Below are 19,620 nucleotides of genomic sequence, written 5' to 3'. Positions count from 1 at the left end.
CATTTCTGTCCTCCTTACACCCCAAGAAGGTGGGCAGGAATCACCTTATTTGGCAACACCTCCAATCAGGCCCAGCCATGGGCCACCACACTAAACCTGGGTATCTCGGTGGAATGAGTGAGGCCCTGGTCCTCCAACAATTCCTTTCCCAAAGGCCTTGATGGGAGCAGACCCCACAAAAGAACTAAATGGCTACCAGATCCCCACAAATGTTGTTTTTGGGGGGAGAAGGCAGCAGGTTTGGGGGGGTTGCACATCCCTTCCTTCTACTTCTGGGTTGCAAAACATTTGGACACTGGAACCTTGCCTTACTCTAAAATTTTTTTTAATATTTTAATTTTTTGGGGGGGGCCACACCTGGCAGTAGTGCTTGGCAGTTACTCCTAGTTCTGCTTCCAGAAATCACTCCTGAAAGACTCGGGGGAGCACATGAAATGCCAGGAATCGAACCTGGGTTGGCTACATGCAAGGCAAACACTCTACCCACTGTGCTATGGCTCTGGCCCCTTAATATTTTTATTATACTTATTCAGCTTTGGTGGCTTAGGACTTACTCCAGGCTCACTCGTGGCAGGCTAACAACCATATGGGGTGCCAGGGATCGAACTGGGGTCAGCCATATTTTAAGACAAATGCCTTCCCTGCTGTATGATTGCTCCTACCCATCCTTACTCTGCATCTCTCATGAGGATTCGAAACTATAGTACAGCGGGGTGTGCATTTGCCTTGCATGTGGCTGATCTGATCTCCCAAAACACAAACAAATCTTTCATAAAATCTCCCAACTGCTCAAAGCTTTCAGTGGAGACAGAACCTGGTGGGTGAGGCTGCAGCTCCATGAAATGGCTGGAAAGTTTTGCTTTTTTTTTTGGGGGGGGCGGGTTTTGGGCCATACCCGGCGGTGCTCAGGGGTTACTCCTGGCTGTCTGCTCAGAAATAGCTCCTGGCAGGCACGGGGGACCACATGGGACACCGGGATTCGAACCAACCACCTTTGGTCCTGGGTCGGCTGCTTGCAAGGCAAACATCACTGTGCTATCTCTCCGGGCCCTTTTTCTTTATTTTTAAGGGCAGTTTATTGATTGATTGATTGATTGATTGATTGGTTCTTGGGCCACACCCAACAATGCTCAGGGGTTACTCCTGGCTCCGTGCTCAGAAATCACTCCTGGCAAGCTTGGGGGGAGCATATGGGATGCCAGGAATCAATCCGGGTCCATCCAGGGTTGGCCACATGCAAGGCAAATGCCCTACCCTGTACTATCTCTCCGGCCTGGCTGGAAACTTTCAGGGTCTGGAAACTGGGTACTGAGCGCTCCAGGGTCACGTCCTAGCTCTGTCCCTGCCCAGCTGGCAACCTAGGCAAGCAGTTCCCCTTCTCAGAGCCCTACTTGACCGATCTGCCCACCAAGCCGTCAGTGACCACGCCGGGTACTTGTGCCACCAGCGGGGACTCACCCAACCCTCCCTGCCACCCCTGCCATCTAGTCTTACTCAGCTCCGTGCTGCAACAGCTGGTGTAGCATCTGTGACTGCGGGGTGTGGTGGAGGTCGGGGGGCACCAGCCCCTGCCCCATGGCCGCGTAGGGTGGCATGGGGGGCTCCACCTTCATGTACAGGTCCCGCTGCAGAACCGGGTAATGGGGTGGGGGTGGTGGGGGTGGCGGGGGGCCGGGGAGATGGGCGGGAGGTGGGGGCGGGTGCTCCAGGCGGGAGGTCACACCCACATGGCATAGGGCCTCAGGAGTCAGGGTACGCAGGAGATGGGGGTCTGTAGGAAAAAGGGGTGGGTAGGTGTCAGGCTTCCCGCAGTCACCCCACCCCAAGAAGCTTGAGCGGCTGAGAGCATGATAGGTCCAGGAGGCCCAAGTCTGCCCATTCAGGCCTAGTCCAGCTCCTTCCCAGCCCTTCAGCTTCCTCCAGGACGATTTCAGGAAGGCTCTTCCGGGACCCCCAATCTCTCTCCCAGCCTCCCACTCCCCAATAGCTCCAGCAACCCCTCTACCAGGCCCGCAGGGGCCAGACCCCCAGCCCGAGGGGGGAGGCCCCCTCCTTTGTTCCCCAGGAGACATTCCAGAGATGTTTTGGGTAAGATAAACAGAACTCTTGACCTCTCTCTGGCTGTGCCGAGCCTCCTCTGTTTCCCTGACACCTTCTGGGTCCTTCCATCTCTGCAGCACCCCAACCACCCACCCACCCACCTACCCAAGGCGAGGTGGGCCCAGCAGCAGAGGCCTCTCCAGGCCGGCCACTTACCCCCAAAGGGTGCGTCCATGATGGCGCATGCGCCAGGCAGGTGGCATTGCGCGGGGACAGGGCTCTCAGCACAGCTCCCCACCCGCAGGGGAACAATAGCAGCACCCCGAGTATTTGAGCAATGATAATGTGGGCCAGTGGGGGCTGGCCGGCCTCCTCCCTCCCGCCCCGATAAGGCTAAGGTAGGCCCAGATAGGGCGGGGCAGTAGACAGACTCACCGGTCACCTGAGGGGGCGAGTAGGCCTCAGAGCCCGAGTCGGGGGGCGAGTCTGGCAGCGTGCTGTGGGGGGGTGGGGGAGCCCGATGGGCGAGCGGCACCTCTCGGCACTTCTCTGTCCTCACCTCAGGGTGCCTGGCAGGGCCTGGGGCTGGGGGCTGGGCGGGGGGCCTGGGGGTCGTGCCATGCACCCCCTCTGACCTAGTGGGGACCTGAGGGTCAGTTCTAGGGTCCCCGATGATGTCACCGGGATGCAGTGATGCCCACCGCTCCCCCAAAGGGCTACCACGGGACCCTCCCTCCTTACTCAAGCCCACCAAAGCCCCCTTCCTTCTTGGCCCTGTGGGGTTCTGGGGGACTGGGCGGGGGTTGGGTGCTGTGGCCAGTTCTGGCCAGGCAGGTGTGAGCCGGGCGGAGAGCCAACGCTTGCCGGCCTGCGTTTATTTTTTTCCTGCATTTGTTTTTATCAGGCAAAGAGCAAATTCGACCCTGAGAGGTCAGCGTGTCCTGTGCCAAGCCTGAGCTCACCCAGCAAGGGGGAGCCCCACCCACCCACCCACAGCCCCTTCAGGATCCTGCCCTTGGCCATCCTGGGGCCGAGAAGCACAGAGAGGGGGCAACTTCAGGGTGGCAGAGCCCACACCCCACCCCGAGGGCCACAGGGACACAAGTCCCATCCTCTCTCCCTCCCTGGGTCTCTTCGGACAGACATGCACCCTTTGGAGCTGCTGCAGGCCAACAGGCCTCCTGTAGGCCCTTTGGGGGACCAGCACAGGGAGTGGCTCCTGGGGGGAGGTGGCAGAGAAGCAGGGTTGCCAGTTCTCCCAACCACACACCCCCACCTTCAGGGTTGTGGACAGACAGACCAACTGCACTCCCTGGCAGGAGATGTGGGTAAGGCAGGCAGACACGGGGCCAGGCTGAGCGCAGAGCCAAGAAACTCCCCAGACTGGGGGCCCAGAACTTTCTTTGAGCCTCCTGGCAGAGCTGTCAAAGTGGAGGTTCCCCACCCACATGGGCCCCCATGTCAGTGGGAACAGGGGCCACTGCTGACAGGCTCCTGGGAGGGGAGGCTTTGGGGAGTCCACTGGCCCCAGGAAGCAGTGAAGAGAGAGGGGCTGCTGAAAGTGCTGGTGTCTGCAAGTGTGTATGTATGGACTTATGCTTGTGTGTGTACATGTGAGTCTGTGTGCCTTTGTGTGTGTGTGTGCGCATAGATGTGAGCTTGGATCCTGTGCATATGAACGCCCATGTCTCACATATCCAGCACACGCGTGTATTTGCACGTGCAACTTATGTGTCTCTGTGTGCATATATGGACATGTATGTATCTCAATGTGCCAGTGTGCAGGCAAGACCTGCATACATGTTCAGGCATGATCCCATGTGCCTTGTGATTACAGGTGGACCAGGCTCTTAGACTACCCCCCCCCACACACACACACACAAAACTCAGGGCAGCCCCTTTTTCTGCCAGGCCTCCCCGCCTACCACAGGCCCCCCTCTGCCCTGCTCACCCTGGGGCGTAGGGAGCCTTGGGCTCTGCCTTGATAGGGGGCCCAGAGCCCCCCAGGAAGGGCTTGGGTGCGGCCAGGCCGTTGTTGTTATTGCAGTTGAGCGGGGCGCCGTAGCTGGGGGGTGCGAGGGGCCCATGGCGCCCAGGGGAGGGTCCGGCCGCGTGGACGCTGCTGGAGCCGGGGAGGGCAGGCTGCCCGTGCGGGTAGGAGGCCGTGCTGGTGGGAGCTGTGATGTCAGGGAAGCAGCTGCGGAGAAGGGGGCGCCTTCAGGGGTGTCCGGTTCCCCGCCCATACCCCCCAGGATCGTGGGACTCACAGGTCTGAGGCATCCTCTTTGCTGATATACTCCTCCAGAATGCTCGTGTCAATGTTGGACGGCTCCAGGGCCCCATTGATGTCATGGCCTGCAGGAAGAGGCGACAAGTGAGGGAGACTGGCTGCAACCCACCCTCCCAGAGGGGTATCCGTTGGGTGCATCCCTTCAATGACCACTTGACTCCCCCTCCAACAGCATCTCAGTCAGACATACCCCAACCCACCAGGCCCCCAAGTCCCCAGAAGAGGTGGGACCCGCACGACACTTCCTTTCCCTGTCCCCCTCAAACTCTGTAGGTGCACCAGCCTTCCCCCACCAATTTATTTGTTTTGCTTCTTGGAGTCCCCAACATTGACCAGGGGTTCCTCTTGGCTCTGTGCTCAGGGATCATCCCTGGTGGTGGTGCTCAGGGATGCCGGGGATGGAACCCAGGTTTCCTGCATGCAAGGCAAGTGCCCTCCCTGCTGTATTATCGCTCCAGCCTAAATATTAATTTGGGGAGATTTGTTTTGTTTTGTTTTGTTTTTGGCGGCGCTCAGGGTTACTCCTGGCTATGTGCTCAGAAATTGCTCCTGGATTTGGGGGACCATATGGAATGCCAGGGATTGAATACAGATCTGTCCTGGGTCAGCTACATGCAAGGCAAATGCCCTACCACTGCACTATTTTTCCAGCCCCAATTGTGTGTGTGTATGGGGGGGGGGTCATCGGGGGTCCACACCCAGCAATGCTCAGGAGTTATACCTCTGACTTTGCACTCAGGAATCACTCCTGGTGGTGCTCCGGGGACCATATGGGATGCCAAGGATCTAACTTGGTTGACCTCAGGCAAGGCAAACACCCATTCTGCTGTCCTACCCTCTGGCCCCTAAGTGGCAGTTAGCCAGAGCAGAGAGGTGCTTTGTTCTGTCTAGTGAGTCCAGTGTCCTCCTACCCTGGCAGAACCCAAAGGCCCAGCTGAGGCAGGTGGGAAGCTAGGTTCTGGCTGGACCTCACATCCTGGACCATTCATAAAACTGGAGGAGACTCCAGCATCCCATGTCCCAGCAGCAGATGCAGACACATGGGGGTGGAGGCCAAAAGGGACAGGGCAGCCCACCATCCTTGGAGGCACCCATCACCCCCATAGCAGGAACAAGTGCTAACCTAGTTTTCCAGAGGAGAAAACTGAGTGGCCAGGCAGGGAGGAAAGGTTGGGAGGGTTCCAGCGGGCTCCCACGGGGGAGGAGAGCCAGAGGGAGGGACTGGAAAGGCGGCCCAGGAGAGGCAGGACTGGCCTTTCCCTTGGGGTCACCTTGCTGGGGGGGTGACAGGAGGGGGGCATCGAGCCAGAGGGCAGGGTGATAAGGGGCTGACGTGGGAGCCTCGTCAACTTCGATAATGGGGGAGGGCCCCACCCACACGCTGACTCTCTCCTTGGCTCCACAGAGGCAGGAGGCACCCCTACTTGCAGGCCTGAGTCTGGGGGCTTCATAGACTTTCCCTGGATAGACCCCCCCAGGGCCTAGCCCGGGCTGTGTGACTTTGGGTTGCTCGCCGACCCTCTCTGGGCCTCTGTCTCCTGAAAACAAATGGGTCCATGAACAGCAAACACAGGGCTTTGGGGTGGTTTGGAGGATCTATAAAGCGAGTCTATGGCATGACCAGCCCTGGACAATGGGTGGCTCGGTTCATGGAGCAGTCATTCTCAGTCCCCAGAGCCTTGGGGTCCCCCAGGAACCCCCTGACCCGGCCCTGGTTGGCATTTCAGGAATGCTGAGCCCACTTAAGTGATTAATGTGCAGCTAAGCTCTCCGAAAGTCACGCGCTACCCAGGACAGGCCAAACCCCCAACGCCTCACCCAACAGGGGACTTGGGCACCCACTGAGTAGTAGGACAGAGCCATCCTGCAAGCCGGGGTTCCGGACTACTTCCCCCAGTCCTGTGCCCATTCCAAGAGACCTGGGTGCTCACACCCCCTTAGGCCTAGCTGGTGCTAAATTGAGTTCTTAGGGGGCAGGAACACCCCAAGATCTGGGGGACCCCTTCCCAACCTTCCCCTTCCTCTTCCAGCCCTCTGCTGTCCACATTGGACAGGGAGACCAGGACACTTTCTGGAGTGTGTGTGAGGGGTTCAACTTCCAGCCCTCCTGCAGACTTGGTGTTATTAGGGTCCCTCCAGGGTTCGAGGCCTGGTCTCTGATCTCCTGTCTCAGGCAGCACAGGAAGAAGAGCCAGAAAGTGGTGTGTGTGTGTGTGTGTGTGTGTGTGTGTGTGTGTGTGTGTGTGTGTGTGTGTGTGTGTGTGTGTATGTGTGTGTGAACTGCAGCTTCCTGGGCGGCCCCTCCCAGGGAGGCTGTGGGGGTTTTGGCTGGAGGGGAGCAGAAAGCACGGGATGGGGGCCACCCAGTTCCCACTGCTGAAGCGGCAGGATTTGAGACTGAACTTGGAACTTGGGCTGAATGAATGATGGGGTGGCAGAGTCGGAGCATTGCTATTTATAACAGGCAGCCTCCTCCCCTTCCCGTCCTGGCCCCGAGGATTCCTAATCACCCCCTAATCCTGCCCACCTCCCCTGGGGTCGGGAAACCTCCGCAGAGGCATCCTGGGAGACCCTAACGAGAACCAGATGTGGTAGGTGGGGGAGGCCGCTCGTGCCAGGGGCTGGGGTGGACGGGAGCCTGGCGCAGGGAGGAAGGCGTCACCGGGCCAGGAATGGGGTGGGGGTGGGGGGTGGGCAGGCTGAGGTTTGGGGGGTCTCCTGAGAAATTCCTCTTCAGGGGCTGGAGAGATAGGACAGCGGGTAGGGCACTTGCCTTGGACATGGCCGGCCGGCCCAAGTTCGATTCCCAGCATCCCATATAGTCCCCTGAGCTCACCAGGAGTGATCATTGAGTGTAGAGCCAGGAATCACTCTGGATACCACTGGCTGTGGCACCCCCCGCAAAAAAAAAAAGAAGGAAGGAAGGAAGGAAGGAAGGAAGGAAGGAAGGAAGGAAGGAAGGAAGGAAGGAAGGAAGGAAGGAAGGAAGGAAGGAAAAAAAGAAATGCTCCTTTTTCCAGACTGCCTCATCTTCCCACCACATTGGCCCAGGGCCTCAGACAGGAACCAAACTGGAGACTTTCAGGCACACAGTCAGGAAGACCAACTCAGGGTGGAGAACGGAGTCGTGGGTACCTGCCAGGCAGGATGTTAAGATGCCTCGTTTCCCCAACCTGAAAATGGTAGTGCCAGTTACATCCATCTGCTCCTATTCACTACCAGAGTAAGCTGAGCCCCAAGACTTCTCGCTCCTGCCACCTCAACCCAATCTCCCTCCTGGTCCAAAATCTGCCTCCATTCAGCCTAGGTACATCTCACTTCTGGAGGCAGGGAGATGGTGGGTCCTCTAAAGGGAGATGGTTGGTCCCTTTAAGGGGAAGATGTGGGTTTCTCTGAGGGGAGACACTGGTCCCTCTGAGAGGAAATATTAATCCCTCTGCAGGAAGATGCCAACACCCATTCCTTCTGCATGTTTTAGAGTCAATAAGTTTCCCCTTAGAGATTCTCTCTGACCCTCCCTTCTCTCAGTCGGGTTCCTCCTGCTCAGCATATTCTCCTGGGGGTCCCCACCACAGCTCACAGCCCTTGAGAATCACTCGGTGCTCTGTCCCAAGCCACATGTTCCATGGCTCCTGCTTAACTGGAGCCCCAACACTATGGAGCACGGAGGGGGTGTCTCTCATTCTGAGAGAGGAGGAAACTGAGATTTGGGGGTGGGGGTTGGAAGTGAGCTCTGCCTGTGCGGACAGTGTAGGTACTGGGTGCTACTGTTGGTCCCGTGAGAAGGAAAGTAAAGAGGTAATAAATGCTCCCGCATGGACAATACAGCAGACAGGTCATAAATGCTCCAGACCTGGTGAGCAGAGTGGTCAGCGGACACAGAGCTAGCTCCAGCCTTGTCTGGAGATTTCCTCCAGGCCCTGCTGAAAAGGGGGTGGGGGTCCCAGGCGAGACAGGGTCCCACCAGGTACCAGGGCCTGATGAGCTCTGCGCCCTATCTGTCCCCCCACCCCATTAATCTGGCCCTTTACGAGCTGCCAGTAACAGGAGCCAGATGCAACCTTTTCCTGACTGCTGGGGTCTGGGCTGTGTCGGGGTGCCCGTCCCTACCAGCGGCTCCTCCCTGGAAGGCCAGCCAGCCGCAGGACAGGAAAGGACACGCGGACCCAGAGCCAGAGTGGCAGCCAGGTGCAGGTGGAGAGGGCAGGTGGGTGCCCAGGTGGCTTCTCCACCCTGGACCCCTCCTGTCCCCCGCCTCGTGCTCAAACCCTTCCATCCCACCAGCTGTGACCACTGGCTGAGTCTCAGCCATTGTCCAGGAGGACGGGGAGGGTGGGGACCAGGCACAGTGGGACGCTTGTGCCCTGCCCATGCCCTCCCCCTGCCCGTCAATGGGACACTTGTCAATTCATGCCCCGAACATGGCGGAAATCCCGTGGCCGCGTGGCTGTGGGCAGGCTGGGCCGGGCAGGGTCGTGGACTCAGGCCTCACCGAGCCAGACCTGAGGCTGACGGGATCTGGGGCGATGCTGGCCCCAGGCATCCATATAGGCATCCCCCCTCCAGGTTCCAGGACTGGAACCCTACCTAGTACAGCAGGCAGTGACTAGGCTCCTAGGCTGGTCGACCTGGCTATAAAGGAGCATCCCTGTCACCCCCAGAATGAACCAAGCCCACCTGAGTTCCTGTTTGTTTAACTGTAACTTGGGAGCCTTTTTCTGGAGAATCAGAAGTGTATAAGGCGACGGGGAGCCCCAACTTGGAAAAAAACTTTGCTTCATGTTCACCATGCAGCTGCTAGCTCTATTCCTTCCTGGCCCAGGTTGAACCCTCCCCTGCTTCCCACATTCCTGGATCCTTTCTCCAGGGAGTCTCATTTCTCCCCACTTTCTTTTTCCTTTTTTCTTTTTTTGGTTTTTCGGTCACACCCAGCAGTGCTCAGGGGTTACTCCTGGCTCTATGCTCAGAAATTGCTCCTGGCAGGCTTGGGGGACCAAATGGGATGCCGGGATTTGAACCACCGACCTTCTGTATGCAAGGCAAACACCTTGCCTCCATGCTATCTCTCTAGCCCCTGCTCCTCACTTTCTGAGAACAGACCCAATGCTCTCAGGCCTATGAGTGGCCCCAATCCTCCTCCAGGGACCCCTGCAGTGAGCAAAGCCATCCTTCCTCAATCGCCGGGCCACAGGGGACCCCCAGCACGGACCCAGATCACTGACCAGCTGCAGACAAGTGCATTCCAGGGCCAGTTGGCTATGCAGGCTCTCACCTCCTTTGATTTGGACTCTGTATCTTGATTAACTTGACCTCTGATTGAGTGGGAAACTGCTGGCCCAGCCTTCACTGTCTGAAGCTGTGTGTGTTGCTTTGCTTTGCTATGTTGACACCCCACTTTGTATGGGGCTCACCGAGACCCAGACACAGCGCCAAAGGCTTTTGTCTGTCCGTCCCTGACAGAGGAACTGCCCTGTCTTTGTTTTCTCACAGCTTCTTACAGAAATAGAGCAGTCAGAGACCTGTCTTGGCCTGGATCATTCAGTCACCCCAAGTCCAGAGCTTCATGCCCCCTCCAGCTCTTCCCCAGGCTGAACTCACAGCTCCAGAGATTCCCCTCCCCAACTCATGTTCTCCAGCAGAGAATAGCACCCATGAACTGCTTTAAATACAACCACAACAGCCCCCAGAAATCCCTCTGGCCATCACTTCACCCACCTGTACCCCCAACTCTCTCCCAGGGAACAGGGCAGACAGAGAGAGGCTGTGGTTTGGGGAGCCCATGTCCCATACAGTCACCCTGGCAGCTGATCCCCTAGCATGTATGGAAGGGCACAGACATGGCAGGATGCTGGAAGCACAGGCAAACAGCTGCCTACAGACACACAAGCTGCGTGGCATACACGGCCTTGTCGGTTCAGTCATTCCTCAGTCCCTTGCTGAGTGTCTATTCCATGAGAGACATGTGCTGGGCTCAGACACAGCGACAGACAGGGGGGACAGTCATATATCCCACCCAATGGAGAGGGGACATAGCGGCTTAGAGAGGAGCAGCCTGACAGGTCAAATCCACACACCTGATCACATGACAAACTTTTTTTTTGTTTTGTTTTGTTTTTGGGGGGGGGGCCACACCCAGCGGTGCTCAGGGGTTACTCCTGGCTGTCTGCTCAGAAATAGCTCCTGGCAGGCACGGGGGACCCTATGGGACACCGGGATTCGAACCAACCACCTTTGGTCCTGGATCGGCTGCTTGCAAGGCAAACACCGCTGTGCTATCTCTCCAGGCCCATGACAAATGTTTTGGAGAAAGGCAGGTGGGCAATGAGGCCCTCATTGAGGGCCATCCCCCCACCCCGTCCCCCTCCCCGAAAGACCTGGGTGGGCGTGTTGCAAAGGAAAGTAAAACTTATGGGCCCAGAGAGATAGTACAGAGGGGAGGATGCTTGCTTTATAAGCAGTTGGACAGAGTTTGACCCCCAGCACCCTATATGGTCCCCTGAACCCACCAGGAGTGATTCTGGAGTGCAGAGCTAGGAATAAATCCGAGGAATGCGGCCCCAAAACAAACAAACAAATCAAAATAAAACAAAAGCAACAATCAAGTGTTGGGTGGTGTCTCTCTGACCATCGGAGGAAACAGGTGAGTATCGGGGGGACCAGAGGGAACATTGAAGGTGTGGGGTGTACAGAGACGCCCTGATGGCAATGTAGGCATACACATACCCAGCTATCACTGGAACCAGTTCCAACTGAACAAACACAGAGTCAGACTAGGGGTCTCCCCAAACAAAAGCAGCTTCATCTCCAACTGACAGGACCTGAGAGTTCACCTCCCTGCCCAGGCCCCAGGTGCAGGACAGAAACTGGGGGACTAAGATGACGAAGAGAAGCATAGGGGTGGCCCAGAGAGGTCCTCAGGTGAATAGGGGTTTGGAGGAGGTCCAGAGGGACCCCAAATGAATAGGTAAGTATGGGGGAGGCCCAGGGGTCCCCAAGCCCCACCAGGACACACTTGACTTCGTTGTGTTCTTGGATCTTGATGGACATAAGAAGACTGAGGGATGTCTTTCTCCCTGGCTAGTAGGACTAGTGGGGAGACAGGGCCCTGGGCACTTCCTGCCTCCTAGCACTCTGCCCTGCCCCCCCCCCCACTGCCCTGGTCTCCTTATCACCCCCTAACCCTAACCATCAGGTAAGCACAGCAGTGATGATCCAGCAAATAAAACTGCAATCCCCAGACCCCCTTCCCCTCCTGTCTTGCACCCCTCTCGGGAAATATGGGAATACTGCCTGAATCTCTGAGATGTCCCGAGATGACAAATGCCAGTCGTGAGCTGAGGTGGCGGGCAGGGGCTGAGAACAGTCCCTGTCTTCCCCCAGCACCTCTATGGCCCCATCCTGAGGTGTGGGGACCCCAAGAGAGTGAGGGATTTGTCCTGAAACATAATACTGGCCCCCACAGATGGGATAAAGGCAGAAAATGATCTGATTGAGGGACAAAATGGTCACATGAACTCCCCCCAAGATGAGCCAGGCAGGCCCTGTGGTCTAATTACCCCAATAGCCACTACCTGGCTGGCATTTGGGGGTCAGGGCATCCCCTCAGCACCTTCACCTCCACAGAAACCCAGAGAAGGGGCTACACTCTACCCACATTGCACAAAGCAGAACACAAACGTTCCCCCATACATCCAGAAAGCTGGTGATGAGCCGAAGAGATAGCACAGAGAGAAATGAATGTTTTTTGTTTTTTGTTTTTTTGGTTTTTGGTTTTGGGGCCACACCCGGCATTGCTCAGGGGTTACTCCTGGCTGTCTGCTCAGAAATAGCTCCTGGCAGGCACGGGGGACCATATAGGACACCGGGATTTGAACCAACCACCTTTGGTCCTGGAGCGGCTGCTTGCAAGGCAAACGCCGCTATGCTATTTCTCCGGGCCCCAGAAATGAATGTTTGCCTTGCACACAGCCAACCTGGGTTCGATCCCCGGCATCCCATACGGTGTCCTAACCACCATCAGGAGTAATTTCAGAGCTCAGAATCAGGAGTAACCCTTGAGCATCGCCAGGTGTGGCCCAAAAACAAAACCAAAAAGCCGGGTGAGTAGCCAACACCATGCATATTTGGAATAACTTCTTATCCCACCCTGACACCCCCCCCCCCCCGTACCAGAGCCATCTGTGCCCCATTAGGGACAACAACTGAGGCTAGAGATCCTGTGATAGAATGGAAATACCGGCACCCACCCTAGCACCTGGGGCTGTGAAGGAAACTGAGGCTGGGGCAGGCAGAGAGGTGAGAAGGAAGAAGAAGGTAAGGAAGGGCAGGGTGGGTGGGGTGGGGCCACCCCATTAATGATTTGGTTAATAATTTCTGCCTGTCCTTATCAGGAGGGCAAAGTCCGAGGGCTGCAGCCAATCAGAAGCCCCAAAGGGTTCTTCCCAGCAGCCTTTGTGCCAATACCGCCCCTAGCCCCAACACCGGTCTGGTAATCCCTGGGGAGACATGCTCCCAGAGATGCAGACACTATCCCACATGGCCTGTCTGTCCCCCTAAAATGCCAACTCACTCTGCCCAGGCTGCCTTACAGGGTGCAGCCTTAGAGGCCACAGCTTAGAAACAGCCTTTTTTTTCTCCACCTGTCCATGCTGGAACCCCGTTTAGAGGGACACCCCCCTCACCCACTTCACATGCCCGTTGTTGCCTCTGCTGACCCTGAGAACATTTCCTGTAAGCCCCCCCCTCTATGTTTCTGGGTGTGGGCACATGGGGATGAGTCAGACGCTCCCCACCATGTACACTGTCCAGTGTGACCCGGGTTGGAGAATGCAGCTGAGACAGCACAGGGTGGGAATGGACCGAAATTGGGGGGCAGTCACAGCCCTCAGAAAGCTCTGTCTCAGGTCCCTGATCCCCTGGAATGGCGGTCCAGCTCCCCCTTCCTGGATCCGGTGGCTCCAAGCCTTGACCCTGCTTTTGGGGTGCTGCTGAGCATCTGTCTGGGAGCACCGGGAGGTTCAGGGCTTCTCAGGAGGCTTCAGGCCGGGCCTGGCCGAGCTTAGAGTCCCTCAGTCTTTAAAGTTTTCTTATTGGGGTGCTGGCTGCTTGTCTCCACAGACTCCTGGCGCAGGGCTCGGTTGTCCCCACCTCTGTGCACTGATGTACCCTCAGCTCTCAGACTATGTCTCCTCAAGCCCTTCTTGCAGCCCAGAGAAGGCAAGAATTCCACATAGGGTTACACAGCTTCCAGGGGTAGAGCCTGCACTGAACCTCTGAGGGCCCCCTGAATTTGGCAGTTCCTGTCTCTAGCTAGCCAAAGAAAAGCAGATTCCTGTCCCTCATTAATGGGTACTCATAGGGGGCTGGAGTACCCTCTTGGCAGGCCAGTGACTGCCATCCAGGCAGCAGCCCTCTCCCTGCTAGCGGATTAGGGGACCAGTCACGGGGCCCCAACAGTACCAGCATCTCACCCACTCAGGGGCCCAAGACATATTCTTTCCCAGTCCAGCAACCCAGGCCTGTCCCCCACGTACATAGGGTGGGTTCCCAGACATCCACCATGGTGTGTGGGGGGGGTGAATTCATGTGAGATGAGAGCCCCCACCCCCCACCTTCAGCACAAAGCCCACCCACCCCTGTCCAGAGGCCAGGTGGGAACTGGGATGATGACAACGGGGGTGTCCCAGGGTGAAGACACCACGGCTTCCTCCGGCGAGGAAAATCACCCCACAAAGCACACACTCAGGTGCACCCCCAAGCTCCCCACTGCCCACTCCAGTCTCCCAGTCCACCTGCACCCAGTCAGACCTCCTTGGACCCCGCAGGGCCCGACCCCACCCCAGTGCCATCCTGCAGTCTCCCATCTCAGCTCTGGCCCCTGGCCCCAACGCCTGCTCCCAGGGCCGCACCCGCCTGCCTGCCGGCTCCCCGCAGACATTCTTGAGCCCCTCTTATCTCGGGGAGGAGCGAGCTCGCATGGCTGAGCCGTGGCGTCAGCCCCACCCCCACCCACGCCAGGAGCCACCAGGGTTCGGGGGCCCTCACAAACTTGGGCAACCCCAAACCCCCTACCAGATGCCTTTAGGAGTCCCTGAAGGGTGTCTGGAAAGGATAGGGGCTCCCCACTCTAGAACCCACCATTTTACCTGCCCCAAAACTGACTGCTGTGGTGTTCAGCATCATGAGACTTGGGGAGCCCTCACCTGGGTTCGAGTGGACAAAGACTCCCGTCTGCCAGTCACAAACAAGGAGAAACAGGGACAGAGAGAAGTTTTTTTTCCCTCTTCCTCAGTGGGACTCCCCAAAGGGACTTGGACTTGGATCCCAGGTTTTCTCCACTCCCCATGGCTCCACACCTCAGCCCAGGTTGTCTTCTGGAAACCCCCACCCACCCTGAGCAGGAGCCCACAAGCAAAAAAAAAAAAAAAATCCTGGGAAATGTTTTTGGGTCTTAGGGTTGGAGAGATATAGCAGGGAGGGCGTTCTCTAGACCCAGGGTTGATTTTCTGCTTTCCATATGGTTTCCCCAAGCACCACCAGGAGTAATTCCAGAATGCAGAGCTAGGAGTAAGCCCTGAGCATAGCTGGGTGTGGCCCCAAAACAAAACAAAAAGTTTCCTGGTCTCTGAGTTCTGGGCAGCAGGAGAGGCTGGCAGACTGGTGGACTGGGGAGATGGTAAGGCAGAGAGACTGGGCTCCCTGAGTTGGTGAGAAAGAGGCACAAAGGACTAGAAGCCCCCCAAAGAAGGTGTGTGGAGGCTCATGGGCAATTACCAGCCAGTCTATGCCTTCCTCCCCGCTACACTCCACTCAGGGTTCCATGATGCACAAGGCAGAGACAATGCAGACATCTCATGAGGAAAGAGACCCAGGTTGGAGCCCTACAACCGCATGGTCCCCTAAACCCAGTCAGGAGAGACCCCAACATCTCCAGAAGCAAATCCAGCCAGGGCAGGTCAAGGTGAGGGATATAGACTGAAGGGCCAGGGCTCCAGAGTAGCTGTTAGGGAGGAGGTCCCCAGCAGCAGGAGGCAGCTCAGAGCGTGTGGAGGGTCCCCAAGGGGGAAAGGCACTGCCACCCAGCCCTCTAGGAGTTATCTCCGTATGGGTCCCCTGCCCGGGAGTCAGCCAAGTGTGGGTCCCCGACTTCTCCAAAAGAGAAGGCGGATCCAGGCCTGGATGGGGGAGGGGGGATAAGAGGGGCTAACTCAGGAGGAAAACTAGGGAAGGATGTCCTGTTCCCCCAAATCCCACTGAAACCTAGTGGCAAGTGGGGACAGTCCTGAGGATGCCCCCCCCCCCACCGCCCACTAAGAAACTTGATCTCAGAAAGGACCATAGTGAGGTCCTTGTGCTTACAGGTCACCGCTGGAGGTGACAACTTGAAAAAACACTGAGGAAGGGCGGGGTGGGAGTTTCCAGTCTTTAGATACACAGGCCAAAGGGATGGGGTGGGGATGGAGGAATCTGGAAGGATCTCAAAAGCATGAAAGCACGCGGGGTCCCCATCTCCAAAGGGGAGAATCCAGAATGGGCTTCCAGGGAAAGGTCCCACTTAAAAAGTCTGCACGGGGTGAGAATTTACGGGGGCACCGAAGGAATCGAGTATGGTTGGGCAGAACTTCAAGAAAGAAGCTGTGTTAGGGGGTTCGGACCAACTTGGGGGGAGCAGGTTGGGAACTTTTAGGGTCTCCCGCGGGTTCCGGGACGCGCGCAACGCGCAGAGCGCACGAAGCAGGGCGCACCACGCAGGGCGCACCAGCCAGGAGCGGGGTTTCCAGCTCATAGATAGGGGGTCCCGGTGTCCAGACACATCGGGGCGAGGCGGTGGTCCCAAGGCATGAGGGTGGACACCCCCTTGTCCCTCCCCTGGCCCCCACGCGGTCCCTCACCTTCGAAGAAGCGCTGCAGCGCCTCGGTCTCATCCACCACCTCCATGGCCGGCCTGCCCGGCGCGCTCTTCGCCCCGGCCCCGCTACTGCCCGGCCCGGGGGCGCGGCATCGCCGGCGCGGCCCGAGCCACAGTCCCCGCTCGCTCGGCTCCGGCTGCGGTCCCGCCCGGTCCGCTCCGCACTCGCCCCCCGCGCCTCTCCGGCCCGGCCCGGCCCCTGCCCGCCCCCCGCGCCCCGCCCGCCGCGCGCGCGGCGCCCTCTGCCTGCTGACCCATGCAGTGGCCCCCCAAAAGCTGGCAGGACCCACGTGAGGCCTGCAGGCGGCGCTGGGTGCGGGAGTGGGCAGGGGTTGTATGGGATGCGGATAGAGAGAGGTCTTGCCAGGATTGGGGGTCCCCCAAAAGAGCCTAGCTGGCCTGGAGAGAGACGATGAGTCTTAGAATCTCAGAAATAGGGACCTGGGCGGTGGCGCAGAGGTAGGGCGTTTGTTTGGCTTGCACGTGGCTGACCCAGGATGGACCCTGGTTCGATACCCCCGGGGTGCCATGGGACCCCCCAAGCCAGGCGCAGTTTCTGAGCGCATAGCCAGGAGAAACCCCTGAGCGTCACTGGGTGTGGCCCCTTAACAAAAAGAACCTCAGAAACAGTCTCATCTCCTAAAAGTATCAGTACTAGTAACCGTTACTAACTATACCTAAACCATATTTGCCCCACCCCACCCCAGCATTTTCAGACCTTAGGTCCTTACTCCCCGCCTGGAAGGAGCTTTTACAAGGTTGCAATTTACAGACAGGGAAACTGAGGTTGCTTGCAGATGGCCTGCAGAGGTGTGTGGATCCAGAAGTCCTTTTTTTTTGTTTTGTTTTCTTGTTTGTTTGTTTGTTTTTGGGCCACACCGGTAGCGTTCAGGGGTTACTCCTGGCTATGCGCTTAGAAATCGCCCCTGGCTTGGTCCCGGGACCATACGGGATGCTGGGGGATGGAACCGCGGTCCATCCTACGTTAGTGCGTGCAAGGCAAATGCCCTACCGCTGCGCCACCGCTCCAGCCCCATCTGCATGGCTTTTCTTTGAGGATGAAAATGTTGCTTCCTCGTCTCATTCTCTAGGTCCCTATGTGTCTGAATGATTGACTTCCCCACTTGATATCTTAATAATTACTTCAAATATTAAAGACCCACAAGTCAAGCACTGGCCTTGCACATTCGCCAACCCAACCCACAGCTTCGATCTTTGGCATAGCAAAGGGTCCTCCAGGACCTGCCAGGAGTGATGCTTAGCTAAGCATAAAGTCACAAGTATACCTGGGCACTTGAGTGTAGCTCCACCCCCCCCCAAAATGAATACAATTAAAACAGTGGGGGTCAGAGTGATAGTGCTGAGGTTAGGGCATTTGCCTTGCACATGGCTGATCACCCAGGTTCAATTGCTGACGTCCCATGTGGTCCCTTGAGCACTGCTAGTAGGGATTCCTAAGTGCAGAGCCAGGAGTAAGCTCTCAGCTCCGCTGGATGTGATTTATAAAGTCAAAACCAGGGTCAGAGTGATAGCACAGTGGTAGAGTGATTGACTTGCATGCAACTGGCCAGGGACAGACCCAAATTTGACGCCGGCGCGCGCACACACATACACACACACACACACACACACACACACACACACACACACACACACACACGAGCCTGCCAGGAACAATTTTTGAATGCAGAGCCAGGAGTAACCCCTGAGCAAAGCCAGGTGGGGCCCAAATAAAATAAAACAAAATAAAATAACCAACGACTGGAATTCAGTAATTGCAAGACTCATTGTCACCTCATGCCAAAGTATTGTTGAGTCTCTACTGTGTGCTGGCTGCTGAAGCTAGGCCAGTTATTGAGCTGAGAAAAACCTCTTGACCTCAGTGGGTCTATTTCCTGTCCACATCAGGAAATAAAAATTTGTGACTCACAGGTAAGGTAAGAAATCTGTGACCTGGCAAGGAAAAAGGGCCTGGCCTGGGGAGTTAAGAGGTGCTGAGAGTGCTGAAGAGGAGCAGGTTGTGTGGGGCCAAGTGAGGTGTTACAGGCAGGCGGGAGAGCCATGTGCATCCAGCATGGTGAAGTGAGACAAAGCAGGGTTGGTGGCTGTGATCAGTGAGCAACAGAGATGAAGGTAGAAGCTGGGGTCAGGGGCCGAAGTGATGGCGCAGCGGTAGGGTGTTTGCCTTGCAAGCTGCTGACCCAGGATGGACAGTGGTTCGATACCCGGTGTCCCATATTGCCTCCAAGCCAGGAGCGATTTCTGAGCTCATAGCCAGGAGTAGCCCCTGAGTGTCACCAAGTGTGGCCCAAAATCAAAAAAAAAAAAAAAAGAAAGAAACTGTGCTCAGTGGTATACGGAGAATGGAGGTCAGACCATTCAAGGTCTTGGAAACTGGGCAAGAAGTATTGATGCTGTGTATTTTTATTTTATTATTTTTTGTTTTTGTTTTTGGGTCACACCTGGCAGCACTCAGGAGTTTCTCCAGACTCCATGCTCAGAAATCGCTCCTGGCAGGCCCAGGGGACCATATGGAATGCCAGGATTTGAACCACTGTCCTTCTACATGCAAGGCAAATGCCCTACCTCCATGCTATCTCTTGGGCCCCGCTGTGTATTGTTTTGGGGTTACACCCAGCGATGTTCAGGGGCTACTCCTGGTTCAGTAAGTGCTTAAGGAACACTTACAAAGCATGTGCTCAGCCATTGAGCTGTTTCTAGTCCCTAAATACTTTTTTTTCTTTTGTTTTTGGTTTAGGGCCATATCTGGTGGTGTCCAGGAGTGACTCTGGCTCTATAATCAGGAATTACTCCTGGCATTGCTAGGGGGAACCATATGGGATGCCAAGGATCCAACTCTGAATGATTTAGCAAATAGTCTCATTACAGAAGTGTTCAACCCAGAGTCAGAGAGATAGAATAACCGATAAAGGGTTTTCTGTCCACACACCCAGCTCAAGTTTGATCCTAGACACCCCATAGCCAGGAGTAATCCCTTAGTACCCCTGAGTGTGTCCCCAAACAAAAAACAAACAAAGGGGCTTAACCTACAGCTCATCAGGATGCTCAGATACAGAAGCCAAGTAGAGGGCCCAGAGAGATAGCACAGCGGCGTTTGCCTTGCAAGCAGCCGATCCAGGACCAAAGGTGGTTGGTTCGAATCCCGGTGTCCCACATGGTTCCCCGTGCCTGCCAGGAGCTATTTCTTAGCAGACAGCCAGGAGTGACCCCTGAGCAATGCCGGGTGTGGCCCAAAAACTGGAAAAAAAAAAAAAAAAGAAGAAGAAGCCAACTAGAAGCCACCCCGACTCCACAGCCAGCTTGGTGGACAGGTGACCACAGGGTTTCAGAGGTTACAAGACTTGCTGTCGAATCCAAGACC

At 56.6% G+C, this 19,620-nt stretch overlaps 1 protein-coding gene across 2 annotated transcripts in view; it reads right to left on the bottom strand.

Annotated features, from left to right (window-relative positions):
- MYRF (myelin regulatory factor) overlaps positions 1-16,378 on the bottom strand; it is a 32,302-nt gene extending 15,924 nt beyond the window's left edge. For both annotated transcript variants that reach the window (XM_049779577.1, XM_049779578.1), the window contains exons 1-5: positions 16,222-16,378; positions 4,308-4,395; positions 3,992-4,237; positions 2,476-2,537; positions 1,495-1,771 (exon numbers count right to left, since the gene is read on the bottom strand). In XM_049779577.1, coding sequence (XP_049635534.1) covers positions 1,495-1,771; positions 2,476-2,537; positions 3,992-4,237; positions 4,308-4,395; positions 16,222-16,267 — 719 coding nt within the window. In that variant the 5' untranslated portion in view covers positions 16,268-16,378. The remainder of the gene's footprint in view (positions 1-1,494; positions 1,772-2,475; positions 2,538-3,991; positions 4,238-4,307; positions 4,396-16,221) is intronic.
- Positions 16,379-19,620: the final 3,242 nt, after the last annotated feature.

Source organism: Suncus etruscus, chromosome 9 (assembly GCF_024139225.1).
Source record: "Suncus etruscus isolate mSunEtr1 chromosome 9, mSunEtr1.pri.cur, whole genome shotgun sequence".
NCBI classification, from domain to species: domain Eukaryota; kingdom Metazoa; phylum Chordata; class Mammalia; order Eulipotyphla; family Soricidae; genus Suncus; species Suncus etruscus.
The sequence above is the reverse complement of the archived record's forward strand: the minus strand, read 5'-3'. Positions and strand labels throughout refer to the sequence as shown.